Here is a 12,706-nt window from a genome sequence, read left to right on the forward strand (position 1 = left end):
TAAAAAAAAAAAAAATTAATGCTAATGTTGTTTTTTTCCACATACCAACGCTTGGCTCCTTTTAGCACACTGGAAAAAAAGAATGTTGATATTCTGTCGACTGAAAATGACATCACTGTTCCTCAGGGCTCAGGCAACGACCAATCACGTCTCAGCTTCAGAGCTCTGAGCAACAGTGATGTCATTTTGAATCGATAGCAAGTGGCAAAATGGATGCCACCCCCCCGAGATGGATAAAAAAAACGAGAGGATTTTGCTGCTCAACTCATATTCCACAAAGGCAATATCAATCAGAACAGATCAGACTTATGCGGCTGCATAGAACATATTACTGTAAAGAAAAATTTTGGGTTGACTTCCTCTTTAAAATTTTGAACAAAATCTTAATGCATGATGCCCCATTGGCCTTGTTTTTTCCTCCTGTGCAGCCTCGTTCCTTAATAAGCCCCTTGATTAGATTCCTCCATTGATACCATCGTACTCACGCCACGCTGGTCAAAACAAACAGTCATTCAAGCCATTTGTTCTTAAAGGTGGGAGGGGGGGCTGTGGGAGGGGAGGGGGCTGGGAAACTACAGCCAGGCTACTGTACATATCGTGAGCCTTGATGTGGCAACAATGAGTTCGGCAGAGGACGGGTGCCGCGCCGTCGGGTCACTTCCTTCCTCCCGAGGCTGAGAAAGAAGCGACAGACTGGGACGCACAGAAAGAAAAGCCTGAGATTGGCTCACGGGCCTGAAACACAGTCCCAACCCCAAATCGGACTCAACGCATGGAAAAGGACACCTCACAGCCCCGGCTAACACGCACGCACGCACAAAAACATAGCATCTAATAATGTTACCTAACGAAGCGCTTGAACAATGAGGAGCACATCAACTTCCTGGCTTTGTCCGCCTCTGAGTAACTTCACAGGAGCGCTCAGACGGTTCTCACAGAGACAGGCAAATACTTGTTTTTGCTTTCTCACTGTGGCGCAAACACTGACAGAGCAAAGCAAGCAACAAAAAGTGTCTGTTTTTTTTTGTTTTTGGGGAGGGATCATTATTTTTCATGGATTGGATTGATCAATTGGCAAAACATTTTTAAAAATTTATCCATCCATCCATCCATTTTCTTGATCGCTTATTCCTCACAAGGGTCGCGGGGGTTGCTGGCGCCTATCTCAGCTGACTCTGGGCAGTAGGCAGGGGACACCCTGGACTGGTTGCCAGCCAATCACAGGGCTTAAAAAATGTAACCCGGTCTTATTAATCTATACGTCTGTCCATTTTAATAGTTTTTTGTTTTGTTTTTTTACAATAGCAGTCAACAAGTTTGGATAATATTTGCGGCTTTAGATGACCACCACATGCTCGCGATTCTGCACCCATGGATTTGCATATTTGCTTATTTTCACCGTTGTAACATGTCTTTAATTCATCAAGAGATCAGCCTTCAAGAGTTTAAATAAGACAGAAAGAGCACGTGGGTTCTCTCTCCCTTCCAAAAGAGACTTCCAGCCAAAGGAGGGTGGTCAACACAAAATATGACAAGCGACCATTTATCATTGTGAGCAGGTCAGTGAGAAGGGAAGTGTTGTGTGTACAAGTGTGGCGGCCTCTCTCCTGCCGCACATCCATCAGCCTCCACTTTGCTCAGAGTGACCCGCGACTCGGCTGAGCCAGATTCTGCGCTCAAGCACACGTACGCGCTGGCAACCTTAGTGATTGTGATGACACATACGCGCACATACAGAGGTAGAGGATGCTGACAGGCCCCGTTCTACTGACTTTCTCAACCCTGTGCTGACCTTTTCTGGCATTTCCCACGGGCCACTCACACTGCAGAGGTATTCAGTGCCATGTAGGAAATAAAGCTAGGAAGCTCAACTCACCATTACCACTAGAAGCACAAGACATACATGACAACTTGGATTTTTATTTACACCTAATTAGGAAATCTATTAGCTCGCCTTAGATGTTGCAAATGTGCACGCATACCAAATAAAGTGTCCAAGATAAATATTCATTGAGTCATTGATGCAAGCTTGAACTTACCTGGTATCCGAATGTATGACCAGCCATGCTGAGGGAAGACGGCCATCACGCCGCCGGGCTGTTGCGGGAAGAAGGCGCCGGCCCTCCGCCGCCAGTCAGTGGCCAGGTTGGGCGTGCCGTAGAGGAAGCATTCTTTGAAGACGGCACCACCACCGACGCGCGTCACCCGCCACTCGTGCTCGGCGCTTCGATCGGCGCAGTAGCGCTCCATGGGAACCGCCGTGACCTTAGTTCACCAACATGAATAGATAATGATATTTAGATACAGATAGATTAAAGTGCTTTTTCATTCATATTTACATATTAACATCACAGCCACTTTTACATCAAGTACTAGTGTATTTCAAATGTGAATTGATAAAATGCTAACAGTATGTTAACATATGGCAAATAGAGACCTTAGTAGAGCAAATGTCACTGTAAAATGAAATTAAATCACAAAGAGAATAGTGTTAATAACCCTCTCAAATTTGAATGAAAAAGGGCAGCTGTTGTCGTGTTACTCAAATACATTCTTACAGTGCTCACATGTCTGTAGTGTGCGCAATGCTGTGTTTAAAACAGTTTATTTACCCTTAAGTGTCTCTGTTATGATTGTGGACCCACACACGGTATAAAACTGAGTGAGGCGGTGACGTATTGGACGACGCCAGTTTATGATTTGCGGGCTAGCTCTTTTGCCCACAAGCCATGGAGCGACACTGAAGTTGGCCAATAAGTCACCATCTCACTCGATTTTGTGTCATGTGTGGGTCTACATAAAATAGCCACCGAGTGAAATGTGGTTGGCTATACAGTGGGAGAGGGCTGACTCATGGCAGAAAGCCCAAGTGCGCACTTGAGCATGGTTTTAGCCACACCCAAAAAACCCAGACAACACAAAAAGAAACGTTTAATGTGTTTAGAAACAAATTACTGTAATAATTTTTATAGGATATTTTAAGGGCATTTGAAAAAGGTTTAACAGCTATATCTAGCCTTGTATTCAAGAACATGCTAGTAGTTGGTATACTCACATATAGTAGAGAAAGGGCTTTTGTTGGTATTAGCACCAAATCAGCTGGTTGTATGTGTCTTGTGCATGTGCATGTGCATGTGCATGTTTAGGTATGCATCACAGGGAAACAGGAAACTAACCAGCTACATGCTAACCTGTGTTTGTTTTAAAGGCAGCAGGAAGCAAAAGTGTACTCCTACTCAACCACACTCATTTCAACCCCTACCCCCATCCAACAACCACACACACGTAGATGCACACACAAAAATACATACCCTCGGTGTGGCTGCAAGCAGGAACTTGGGCGGGAGCGTGGGCTGGCACGGCCAGAGTCGGGAGGTGGCAGAACGTCGACAATGGATGGTCACGTCGGCGTGTTTGACCATGCCTGGCCTGAGGGCCGTGAAAACCAGGTTCTGATGCAAAAACATGAGGTATTGATATTTATGTAGAAAATGCAGGGATGGTTTTGGCCTTAAACGCCAGAAATGACAAAACTAAGACTTTTGTGACTCATACCATTTAAATTCAGAATAAAAATGGGGAAGAAAATGCCAGTTTTATGAACACCTCATGTAATTCCCATTTTATTTGTGTTAATAAATGGTATTACGGACCCACCTGAATAAAATGTTTTTATGCAGACAGATTTGGTTTTGGTTTTTTTACATATATTTTTTTTTATTATTATATGTCTGTTTAATTTACTGAGGCAGCTATTTGTTGGGAAAGATTACAATTTCAATCACACAAAAAAAAAAGAGCATTTTCTCCTGAATTACACATTTCTAATTCCAAATCTCGAGTGAAGGTGCCTTTGTCTCAAATACCAATGAAGGTCACCGAGTGCAGCTCTTCAGTCCATTCACATCAGCTGCCAACTTAAAGTGCCAACCGTGTTATGTAAATGTCTGATGACCTGCAGCTTAGTGGAGATGAATGCCGCCATGTGGAGGGATAAACCACACATTGCCAGCTGTGTGCTACAAATGCATGTTTGATTATGTGTGGATGTATGGTGGTGGAGAGAAATTATGGATGGATAGTGCCACACTGCCATCTATTGGCAATTCTGAAGCATGAATTGAGAGTAGTGCTGCGTGATCTCTTCTTACCTGCAGAACTGGACTGGTTTGCGTGTTGGGGAAGGATGATGGTTTGTGTATCCACAAGAGGAGGTCTTTGCGAGACAGAGTCGTGGACTGCGACGCCCCCCTCTCGTCCGCTGTGAACAGCCGCTGACAATGTAGTCGGTACGCTGCCTTCAGGGACAGAAAAAGGGCTAACCACCTGTGGAAGGGAGTGCCAGGAAAGCAAGGAAGGGAAAATTAATGAAATAATAAGAACTAAAAGTTAAAACTTCGACAGAAATGTTCTACTATTACATTTTAAAGATTACATTGTTAACATGCTGGGGTAAATTATTTATCAACACAATGTTTGAAAGCGCTATATAAAGATGACTTGACTTGACAATTCCTATGGATATTCAAAATGATCATATGACTACCGTGCACTACATAATAGATGGTATTTGAATTCCCAGAAGGAAGGGAGCTGGGGGGGTGTATTTGCATATGTGCAATGTTTATAACCACTTTTAATTCAATTACCGGTACATTTTAATTTATTACTTAATTCTATTACACTGTATTCACCATTGTATTATGCCCCCAATTTAATTTCATTTGATTACATTTTACTTCAGGCCATTGTTTTATTTTCTAAAGACATGTATTGTTTGTCCTGGATTAGCTGGATTAGTGGTGTACCCCACCTGCTGCCCGAAACCAGCTGGGATAGGCTCCAGCACCCCCGCGACCCTTGTGAGGAATAAGCGGTCAAGAAAATGGATGGATAGATGGATGGATGTATTGTTTGTGATATATTAAAATTACACTAGACTAAGTCCAATTTCTGGAGAAATTGCGTGGGAATGCTGAAAGCTGAATGCTAATAGCTGAATGCTAAGATTTGAATGCATGTAGAATGCTTATGAAGTAAATTGAGAGATAAATCATGAAATTATGACCTACTGGTTACTGGACAATGCACTTCACCAACAGTGCCATCGAGCAGTATCAGACATCTGGTAATGACGGTAAATTATGTGTACGGAAGTGGGCTTGGAAAGTGATACTTAGAAAAAGTTCAATGTCTGTTCCATTGAAAATGAAAAGTTCATATTAAACGTTAAATTGTGCAAATACTGTATGTAATGTGGAATCAGATGATATATACCCCAGGAGGTGTCAATTTTTGAAGCTGGTTGAAATTTGAAAAGTATAAATTGCAAGTGTTATGTGGGAGTTGTTACGCTGCAAAAAAGTGTGGAGACAAAAATCACAATAACATAGGTGGGAATGTTTCAGCATTCGCACAATTACATTGTATTACATTTTATTTTGTGTTTTAATTTTATTTAATTACCGGTATATTAAAGGGGCATGACACAAGTTGAGATTCAAATTGGAGTGTTAAAATAACCATATTTTTCACCCGCACGTTTTAAGAATTGTATAATGGACTACTGTGGCACAATGACTGTTGCCCCTGTTTTCCTGTAAAGTGAAATAATGTTGGAGCGGTCGGGACGGAAACTTTTTAACTTTTGCTCTGAGCCTGACATGATCTTGGCCATGTGCACCTCGCTGGCGTCCATTCCGCGTTTCGCCAGAGGGGTCGAAAATGTGCAAAAACTCTGAATCCTGCGTCAGGGGCCTTTTTATTTGAACAAATATTGGTTGTGAAATATTAACGTTACACTACCGTGTAATTTTTTTTTACTGCAAGTCCTCATTTCAACTTTTTAAATTTTAATTTAGGACACTGACACTATATGCGGATATTGGTTGTGAAATACTAATACTAAAATTAATTGTACTACTTTTTATTTTATGCCCCGATTTGATTTGATGAAATTGTAAAAAAAAGCGTTCGATTTATGCCCCCTTTTATTGTATTAAATGTTATTTTAGGCCCATTTTCAACTACTAACATTATTACAATGCATCAACTTGTGTTTATGCCGCTGTTTTATTTTATTCCTTAATTTTTATTTATGGTTGTGAAATGTTAATATTTAAACCAGACGAGCACTTTTCACCTACCTGACTAAAGTGCCTTGCAGCATGAGGTTGGACATCTCAGCCGGCGACACGTCAATGAAGCGCAGGAAGGAAAAACAGTTTCCTTCATCATCACCTAGGTTGGTTAATGAAGCAAAGATTAAAATAACATTAAATTATGAAGTTGAAAGTTGCAGAGCGACTTACCTTTCCTGTGAAAGAGTGACTGTTGGATATGATTTGGGGAAAAGGGAGACAGCAGCACTCGCAGTGACCTGATGGGAACATGGAGACACATTTTGTAAGGCCAAGTTCAGTGCTTTGCTGGACTGTTACATGAGCGTCATTCTAACTTGTCTGCGGCCTGGTTGTGAGCATGGAGGAGGCCGTGACGGTACAGGAACTTGGACAAGACGTAGGGCGCGAGGGACATGTGGAAAGGAGAGCGCGTCTCCTGGCGCTCAAACAAGTCAGGGTGATTGCACACCTGCAGAAAGAAAATGGACATTATCGGCATATTGACCGAGGAAAAACAAAACAGCGATACCTTGACTGACAAGCTAATTTTGTTCTGTGCAAGCTCAAAATGGAATTTAGACATAAATACGACCACATCTGGCAGACTACGTATGTGAAGATGTGACTGACTATACAGTGTTCCCCGACTATTCGTGGGTGGTCTCTTAACAAAAAAATGAACTTTTACCTTCCTGAACTGCATGACCAGATTCATGAGTGACGACGTGGTGCTGTGGGACTGCTGGGCCGTGCCCATGGAGGACTGCAGCAGGTCCTCGATGGAGATCTTGTTCCTCAGGGCCTGGTAGAGCAACCTCTGCCGAGACGTCAGCTGGCAGTAGGTCAGGATCTCGATCTAGGTTAGAGCGATAAGAATTTACATCCATCCATCCATCCATCCATCCATCCTCTTGACCGCTTAGTCCTCACAAGGGTCGCGGGGGTGCTGGAGCCTATCTCAGCTGGCTTTGGGCAGTAGGCGGGCTGCACCCTGGACTGGTTGCCAGCCAATCGCAGAGGATTTACATCACGTAAGGTAATTAATGCAAAGAAAGACGTCTGACATGACTGTAATCTCATGAGATGGAAGGATAGAGGGAAAAGAAAAATAAATGTAAAGGGGCGGTGAACTTTTGACTCCCATAGAGGTGGTGTGAGTGTGTGAGGCTCCAAAAAGGACCTTCACGGATCTGCCAGCAAGGGCACATTATGGCTATGTAATATTTACTTTGTCAATAAGCTGCCTGAGGAGATGAATGGAGCAAAGGTGCAGGTTTACATTGTACCACACTTTGTCTTAGTTCCTCTGGTACTTAACCATCATAATGTATATCCTGAATAACATTTGTAGGGTGGGAGAAGGAAGTGTGAGTGTTTTTTTGTTTTGTTTGTTTTTTACCTTGTCTGAGAGCTCGTTTTCCACATCCTTCTTGATCCTGCGCAACATGAAAGGCTTGAGGATCATGTGTAGTCGCGAAAGTTGGTCTGTGACAAAATGTATAATCTTGATGAAAAAACAGAACTGAAAAAACAATATTTACTAAGTACTGAGATTTTTCCCCAACAATTTAAATTCCAAGTTGATCGCCGAATTAGTCTGTTTTGAAGGGGAAGGTTACATTCTACTGCAGGGTGTGTCAACACGAGAACGGTTTTAGTAACTTTAGTGGCATCGCTAGGGTGTTGGGATGAGGTGAGTAACTACTACAAAGACAGTAGAAGCATGGATTGTATTTTCAGTCATGGAAGTAGCACTTCATGACCAAGCTGCCAAATTACACTGGTCAATTACTGGACCCGATATGTGCATGTGGCATACACAGTCGACGTAAAGGCAAAAACTGCTAGCTGCCAAGTCGTGACAGAAACTCAGTGTTGGAAATTGGATGTACTGTATAATTTCACACTTAGTGTATGGGCAGACACTCCAGAGGCCCAACTATCTATACCCAAGCAATTAAAAAACAATATGTCCAATCTTGGGCAGACACAGATGTACTTACTCTCATCGATGGCCGACTTGTTCTCAGCGTGGCTCTCGATGTCCTTGGAGAACCACTCGTTGAATTCCTCGTGGGAATCGAACAACGTGGGCATGATGAAGTGCAGCAGGGCCCACAGCTCGGCCATTGTGTTTTGGATGGGAGTCCCCGTCAGGAGGAGTCTGTTTCGACACTGGAACTGCAGGAGGATCTTCCAACGCACACTTAAAAAAAATGGTGATGAGTTTGGTTTATTTTTTCAATACAAAACTAAATCAACGAGGAGGGAATTGTAAATTACAGTACACGCTATACCTTGTACTGCTTTTCAGCGCCTGGGCCTCATCCAGAACCATGTACTGCCATTTGACCCTTTGGAAGTACTTGACGTCCTGGACAACAAGCTGGTAGCTGGTGATGACCACGTGGAACGGTGCATTCTGAGTGTAGAGGGTTTTCTGGACACACACACACACAACACGGCGGCAGTCTTTTTATTATACACGAGAAAAAAATAAAACATTTATAGCTTCTTCAATTCTTGCTTACCTGGCTCCAGAATTTCCGAATAACTTTGCGATCATGAGGGTTTCCCCAATATGGCAAAACCTGAGGGACAAATAGATCTAGATTAGAGATACGACACAATAAGTTTTTTTTAGAACTAATACTAATTATTAGTAGTCGAGGATGCCGACAACTGATATTTGGAGACAATTTTCATTATCACTAAAAGGAAAAATATTGGTGTCAAAATAAATAAAATACAAACTCCAATTCTTGTACGTAACGATTCTGAAACCCGAAGGAGGCTCAGTTACAAATTGGCCTTTCTTTGCTGTTCTAGGGCTGTTTTGTTACTAGCTCAATCTGTGAAGGGTACAGTGCAATCTCAAAGCGAGCAAGACATCCTGAAGCAAAACGGGCTTCCCAGTGTGGCTAAGAACAAAACATCAGACTACTTTGAAGAGCCCTGATCTAAATCCTATTGAACATAGTATATTTTTTAAAGGATGTGAATCAATTTTACAACAAACAAAGCTCAAAAAGCCCTATAAAAACAGAGCCAAGACGACGCTCACAGGGGAAACGTTTTAGCTGAGCAACAAGCATGAATCAGTGCTTCGATTCTAAGGTCGCTGACAAATGCGATGTGAAAAGCATTTCTGCATCATTACATCGATCAACACCGGCCGCCATTCAATTGTTTGCAGTCAGTCTTGAGGAAGCTTATCTTCAAATTGTGTAATACGCTCTTTTCACAGCTCATTAGCAGAATAAACTGGAGCTGATTTATTGTCAGAGTCGGAGGGAAAATACACTTGTGAGTCCGTGTGTGCGTTTGTGCATGGCACGTACATCATTTTTGCTAAATAGACTGTATTTAGCTGTCCTGATAGAATACTGCCTCCAAGTGAGTATCATTTTAATGACGTGAATGCGACTTTGTCGACGATTCCTACCTTGAATTTGGGCACAAAGCGTGAGAACTCCTGATGCCAGTTGTTGAGCGTGGACGCCGGGGAGATGATGAGGAATGGGCCCCAGATGTTGTCTCTCTGTGTTAAGGGAAAAGAAAAGACATTCCTTAGGAGTACATATTTATTTTTCTTTTCACTTTTCGTGTCACCACAGAAGGGTACAAGTCAAGGTCAAGAGCAAAAAGATGAATGCAGAATTACAAGTAATACAGAGGAACTTTCCATGTAGTCAGCAGTTTAGGCAATACTATGCTAATGAGAATTGGCAAAATGCTAACAGTTGGAATGCTCATCTCCGCTCTAGCAGTACAGAGAATAAACGCCACAATATATATGAGCAATTGATAAAAGGATGAGGCACGTACCTCTGCAAGGTGGGCCAACAGAGCGATACTCTGGACCGTCTTCCCAAGCCCCATCTCATCCGCTAGGATGCCATTAATACCCTAAGAAATATTTTAAGTATTTTAATCCACTAACCCTGACTAAATCAGCACATTCTTAATAACACCTCAGCTTACTTGTTCATAGAGGTTAGCGAGCCAGTTCATGCCTTTGAGCTGGTAACCCTTCAGCTTGCCGTTGAAGATGGTGGGCTGCGGGATGTCCTCGCCGGCTTGGATGGACGGGTTGGATAAACTGTAGCTTTCACCGAAACCGGAGGCGGCGGCCGCTGAGGAAGACGCGCAGCGGCTATCGTGGGAGTCCTCGTCGAACATACGCGTCTGTAGGGGGAGAATGGAGGATTTGACAATATTTTTTTTCGATCATTTCGCTGATTTTTAAACATGTAAATATTGTTTCGTTTGTAATTGAGTACATCTGATTTCTCAGGAAAGAAAATATATTGATCAAAATTGCACCAAATGTTTTCTAAATTAAGTTAGTATTTTTTGTGGCAATATAGGTAAAGGGGAAGTCAACCTAATATGTTATATGTGACCTCACTAGTGTAAACATGACATTCTGATTAATATTACATTTGTCCAATATGAGTTATGTGGCAAAATCCAGCACTTTTTATCCATCTCAGGCGGCAGCCATTTTGCCACTTGTTGTCGACTGAGGATGACATCACAGTTGCTCAAGGCTCTGCCAACGACCAATCACAGCTCACCTGTTTTCTGAAGCTGAGCTGTGATTGTTGTTACCTGAGACCTGAGCAACTAGGATGTCAGTTTCACTTGACAGCAAGTGGCAAAATAGCCACCTTATGGTAGATTTTGCTGCTTAACTCATATTCCACTAACACAATACTAACCATAATACCATATTTAAATTAGTGGGGCTGCATTGAACATATTATTGTCAAAAAAAAAATGGGTTGACTTCCTCTTTAACTCATTCACTGCCATTGACGGATATACACGTCAATGGGAACGGAATTGACTTAATTCATTCACTGCCATTGACGGATATACACATCAATGGCAGTGAATGGGTTAAGGAGAAATTCAATTGTGGCATTGGAAACGTCTGAAAAAGTCATGTTAAAATCTTTGGAATTTACAGTAGTAGATTTCCCTAAAAAAAAACTAAGCAAGCTGTTTTGAAAATGTTTGCCTGGTTGTGAATGATCATAATTCTAATAACTCTGCTTCAAGTCAAGAAAAACCCTATTATGTGAACCAAATTACAAAAAGGTATGCAAAAATATCATGACATCAACTTACTCTCTGTTGATGAATATGGTAGGCCTCCTGTGCATTCCTCAGGGCCTGTGACTTGTAGTATTCACTGTCTGAAAGCATATAATCGCATTTTAGATATTTTGTCACAATTTACTAGAAATAACCAAAATCGTACCATAGTCCTCCTGCCCCACATTGACCATGACGCCTCCCCCGATGTCGATCTGCCGTCGCGCGCTGGTGTCATCCAGCTTTTTGAGAATCTCCTCTTGGGCGTCTTCGCCCCCCGGTGACCCGGCGGAGGCTTTGCCGCTCATAAAGTGGGCGTAGAGTTCCGTCTGCGTGATGAGGAAGTTGAGCTTGCGCTGCTGACGCTTGGCCTGTAAATGGAAGCAGTGTGTAAAAACTGTCTGTTGCTTGTTGTGAAGCAGAAGCCACTTCCCCCTCCGCCTACCTCCTTCATCTCCTCGTCCAGTTTCCGCTGCTCCAGCGCCTCCTTCTCAGCCCGCTTCCTGTGCTCCTTCTCCACCTTGTCGTACTTTTTCCAGTAGAGCATCATCTCCTTGGTGAGGCGGCGGGCGCGAGGCAGCGTCTCCTTGCAGTTCTTCTGTGCCTGGATGGCGGCGCGGCGCACCTCGCGCATGCACTGGTGGGCCAACTGACGACCGGAAAAAAGGGGTAAAAAAAAAAAAAAAAAAAGATTATGTTTTTTTTTTTTTTGAAGGTTCACTAGAAGTCATTTCCAAAGTGTACCTGACTTACCTTTTTAGCGTTGGTCAACACCAGGTTCTTAGCAGAGGTCTTCTGCTTGAAAGACTGCAAAATGGGGCAAAATGGAGGAAGAATCCTTTAAAATGTGCTTTTAAGGTGACATTATGGACTTTTTAAATTAGATACCAAGTTAAGACACGTGAGAACCATTTTAAAATGTAATAGAAATGCATAATATGCTTAATTAAAGGAACAATATGCCTTATTCACCTTGGGGATCTCCTTCTTGGCAATGGTGAGCCACACTTTGCGTCGGCGAGCGTTCAGCTGCTCCACGGTCAGATGTTTCTTCTTCAGTATGGGAGCCGGCGCATCCTGCGAGAACTTGGCAAAGGTCTTGGCCACGTAAGGGAGGCCCTCGTCGGAAAAGTCACCCTCACCACGTTTCTTCTTCTTCTTCACTTTCTTCAGCTTGGCTGTGGACAAAAACAGGCAGTGTGAAGATTTTTCTGAACAAAATGATCACAACAATGTAATTAAATATTTTTGTTACCCTTGCATTTTTTCTCCTCTTTGATTTTCTTCTTCTTTGGGCCCATGAGGTGGCGCTGTTGCTCATAGAAGAGGTCTTGACTGGAAAGCAGGCCAGTGCTGTAGAACTGGTACTGCTGAAGCTGCAGCACAACAAGGTCGGTGGAAATGTGCCAAGACAATTGTGTATTAATGTTCCAATCAATAAAACTGGGAACTTTGAATCATGGCCAACTTCTAATTCGTAA

At 42.7% G+C, this 12,706-nt stretch overlaps 1 protein-coding gene across 3 annotated transcripts in view; it reads right to left on the bottom strand.

Moving 5' to 3' along the window:
* The window catches only part of ino80 (INO80 complex ATPase subunit), a 38,784-nt gene that overhangs the window by 14,599 nt on the left and 11,479 nt on the right, over positions 1 to 12,706 (bottom strand). For all 3 annotated transcript variants that reach the window (XM_077510797.1, XM_077510796.1, XM_077510795.1), the window contains exons 7-26: positions 12,481 to 12,601; positions 12,198 to 12,403; positions 11,979 to 12,032; positions 11,671 to 11,874; positions 11,392 to 11,596; positions 11,259 to 11,326; positions 10,107 to 10,310; positions 9,951 to 10,031; positions 9,568 to 9,663; positions 8,654 to 8,713; positions 8,420 to 8,562; positions 8,126 to 8,328; positions 7,522 to 7,607; positions 6,811 to 6,978; positions 6,458 to 6,591; positions 6,312 to 6,379; positions 6,147 to 6,240; positions 4,152 to 4,326; positions 3,312 to 3,452; positions 2,040 to 2,265 (exon numbers count right to left, since the gene is read on the bottom strand). In XM_077510797.1, the coding sequence (XP_077366923.1) occupies positions 2,040 to 2,265; positions 3,312 to 3,452; positions 4,152 to 4,326; positions 6,147 to 6,240; positions 6,312 to 6,379; positions 6,458 to 6,591; positions 6,811 to 6,978; positions 7,522 to 7,607; positions 8,126 to 8,328; positions 8,420 to 8,562; positions 8,654 to 8,713; positions 9,568 to 9,663; positions 9,951 to 10,031; positions 10,107 to 10,310; positions 11,259 to 11,326; positions 11,392 to 11,596; positions 11,671 to 11,874; positions 11,979 to 12,032; positions 12,198 to 12,403; positions 12,481 to 12,601 (2,737 nt within the window). The remainder of the gene's footprint in view (positions 1 to 2,039; positions 2,266 to 3,311; positions 3,453 to 4,151; positions 4,327 to 6,146; positions 6,241 to 6,311; positions 6,380 to 6,457; positions 6,592 to 6,810; positions 6,979 to 7,521; positions 7,608 to 8,125; positions 8,329 to 8,419; positions 8,563 to 8,653; positions 8,714 to 9,567; positions 9,664 to 9,950; positions 10,032 to 10,106; positions 10,311 to 11,258; positions 11,327 to 11,391; positions 11,597 to 11,670; positions 11,875 to 11,978; positions 12,033 to 12,197; positions 12,404 to 12,480; positions 12,602 to 12,706) is intronic.

This window comes from Festucalex cinctus, chromosome 21 (assembly GCF_051991245.1).
Source record: "Festucalex cinctus isolate MCC-2025b chromosome 21, RoL_Fcin_1.0, whole genome shotgun sequence".
NCBI classification, from domain to species: domain Eukaryota; kingdom Metazoa; phylum Chordata; class Actinopteri; order Syngnathiformes; family Syngnathidae; genus Festucalex; species Festucalex cinctus.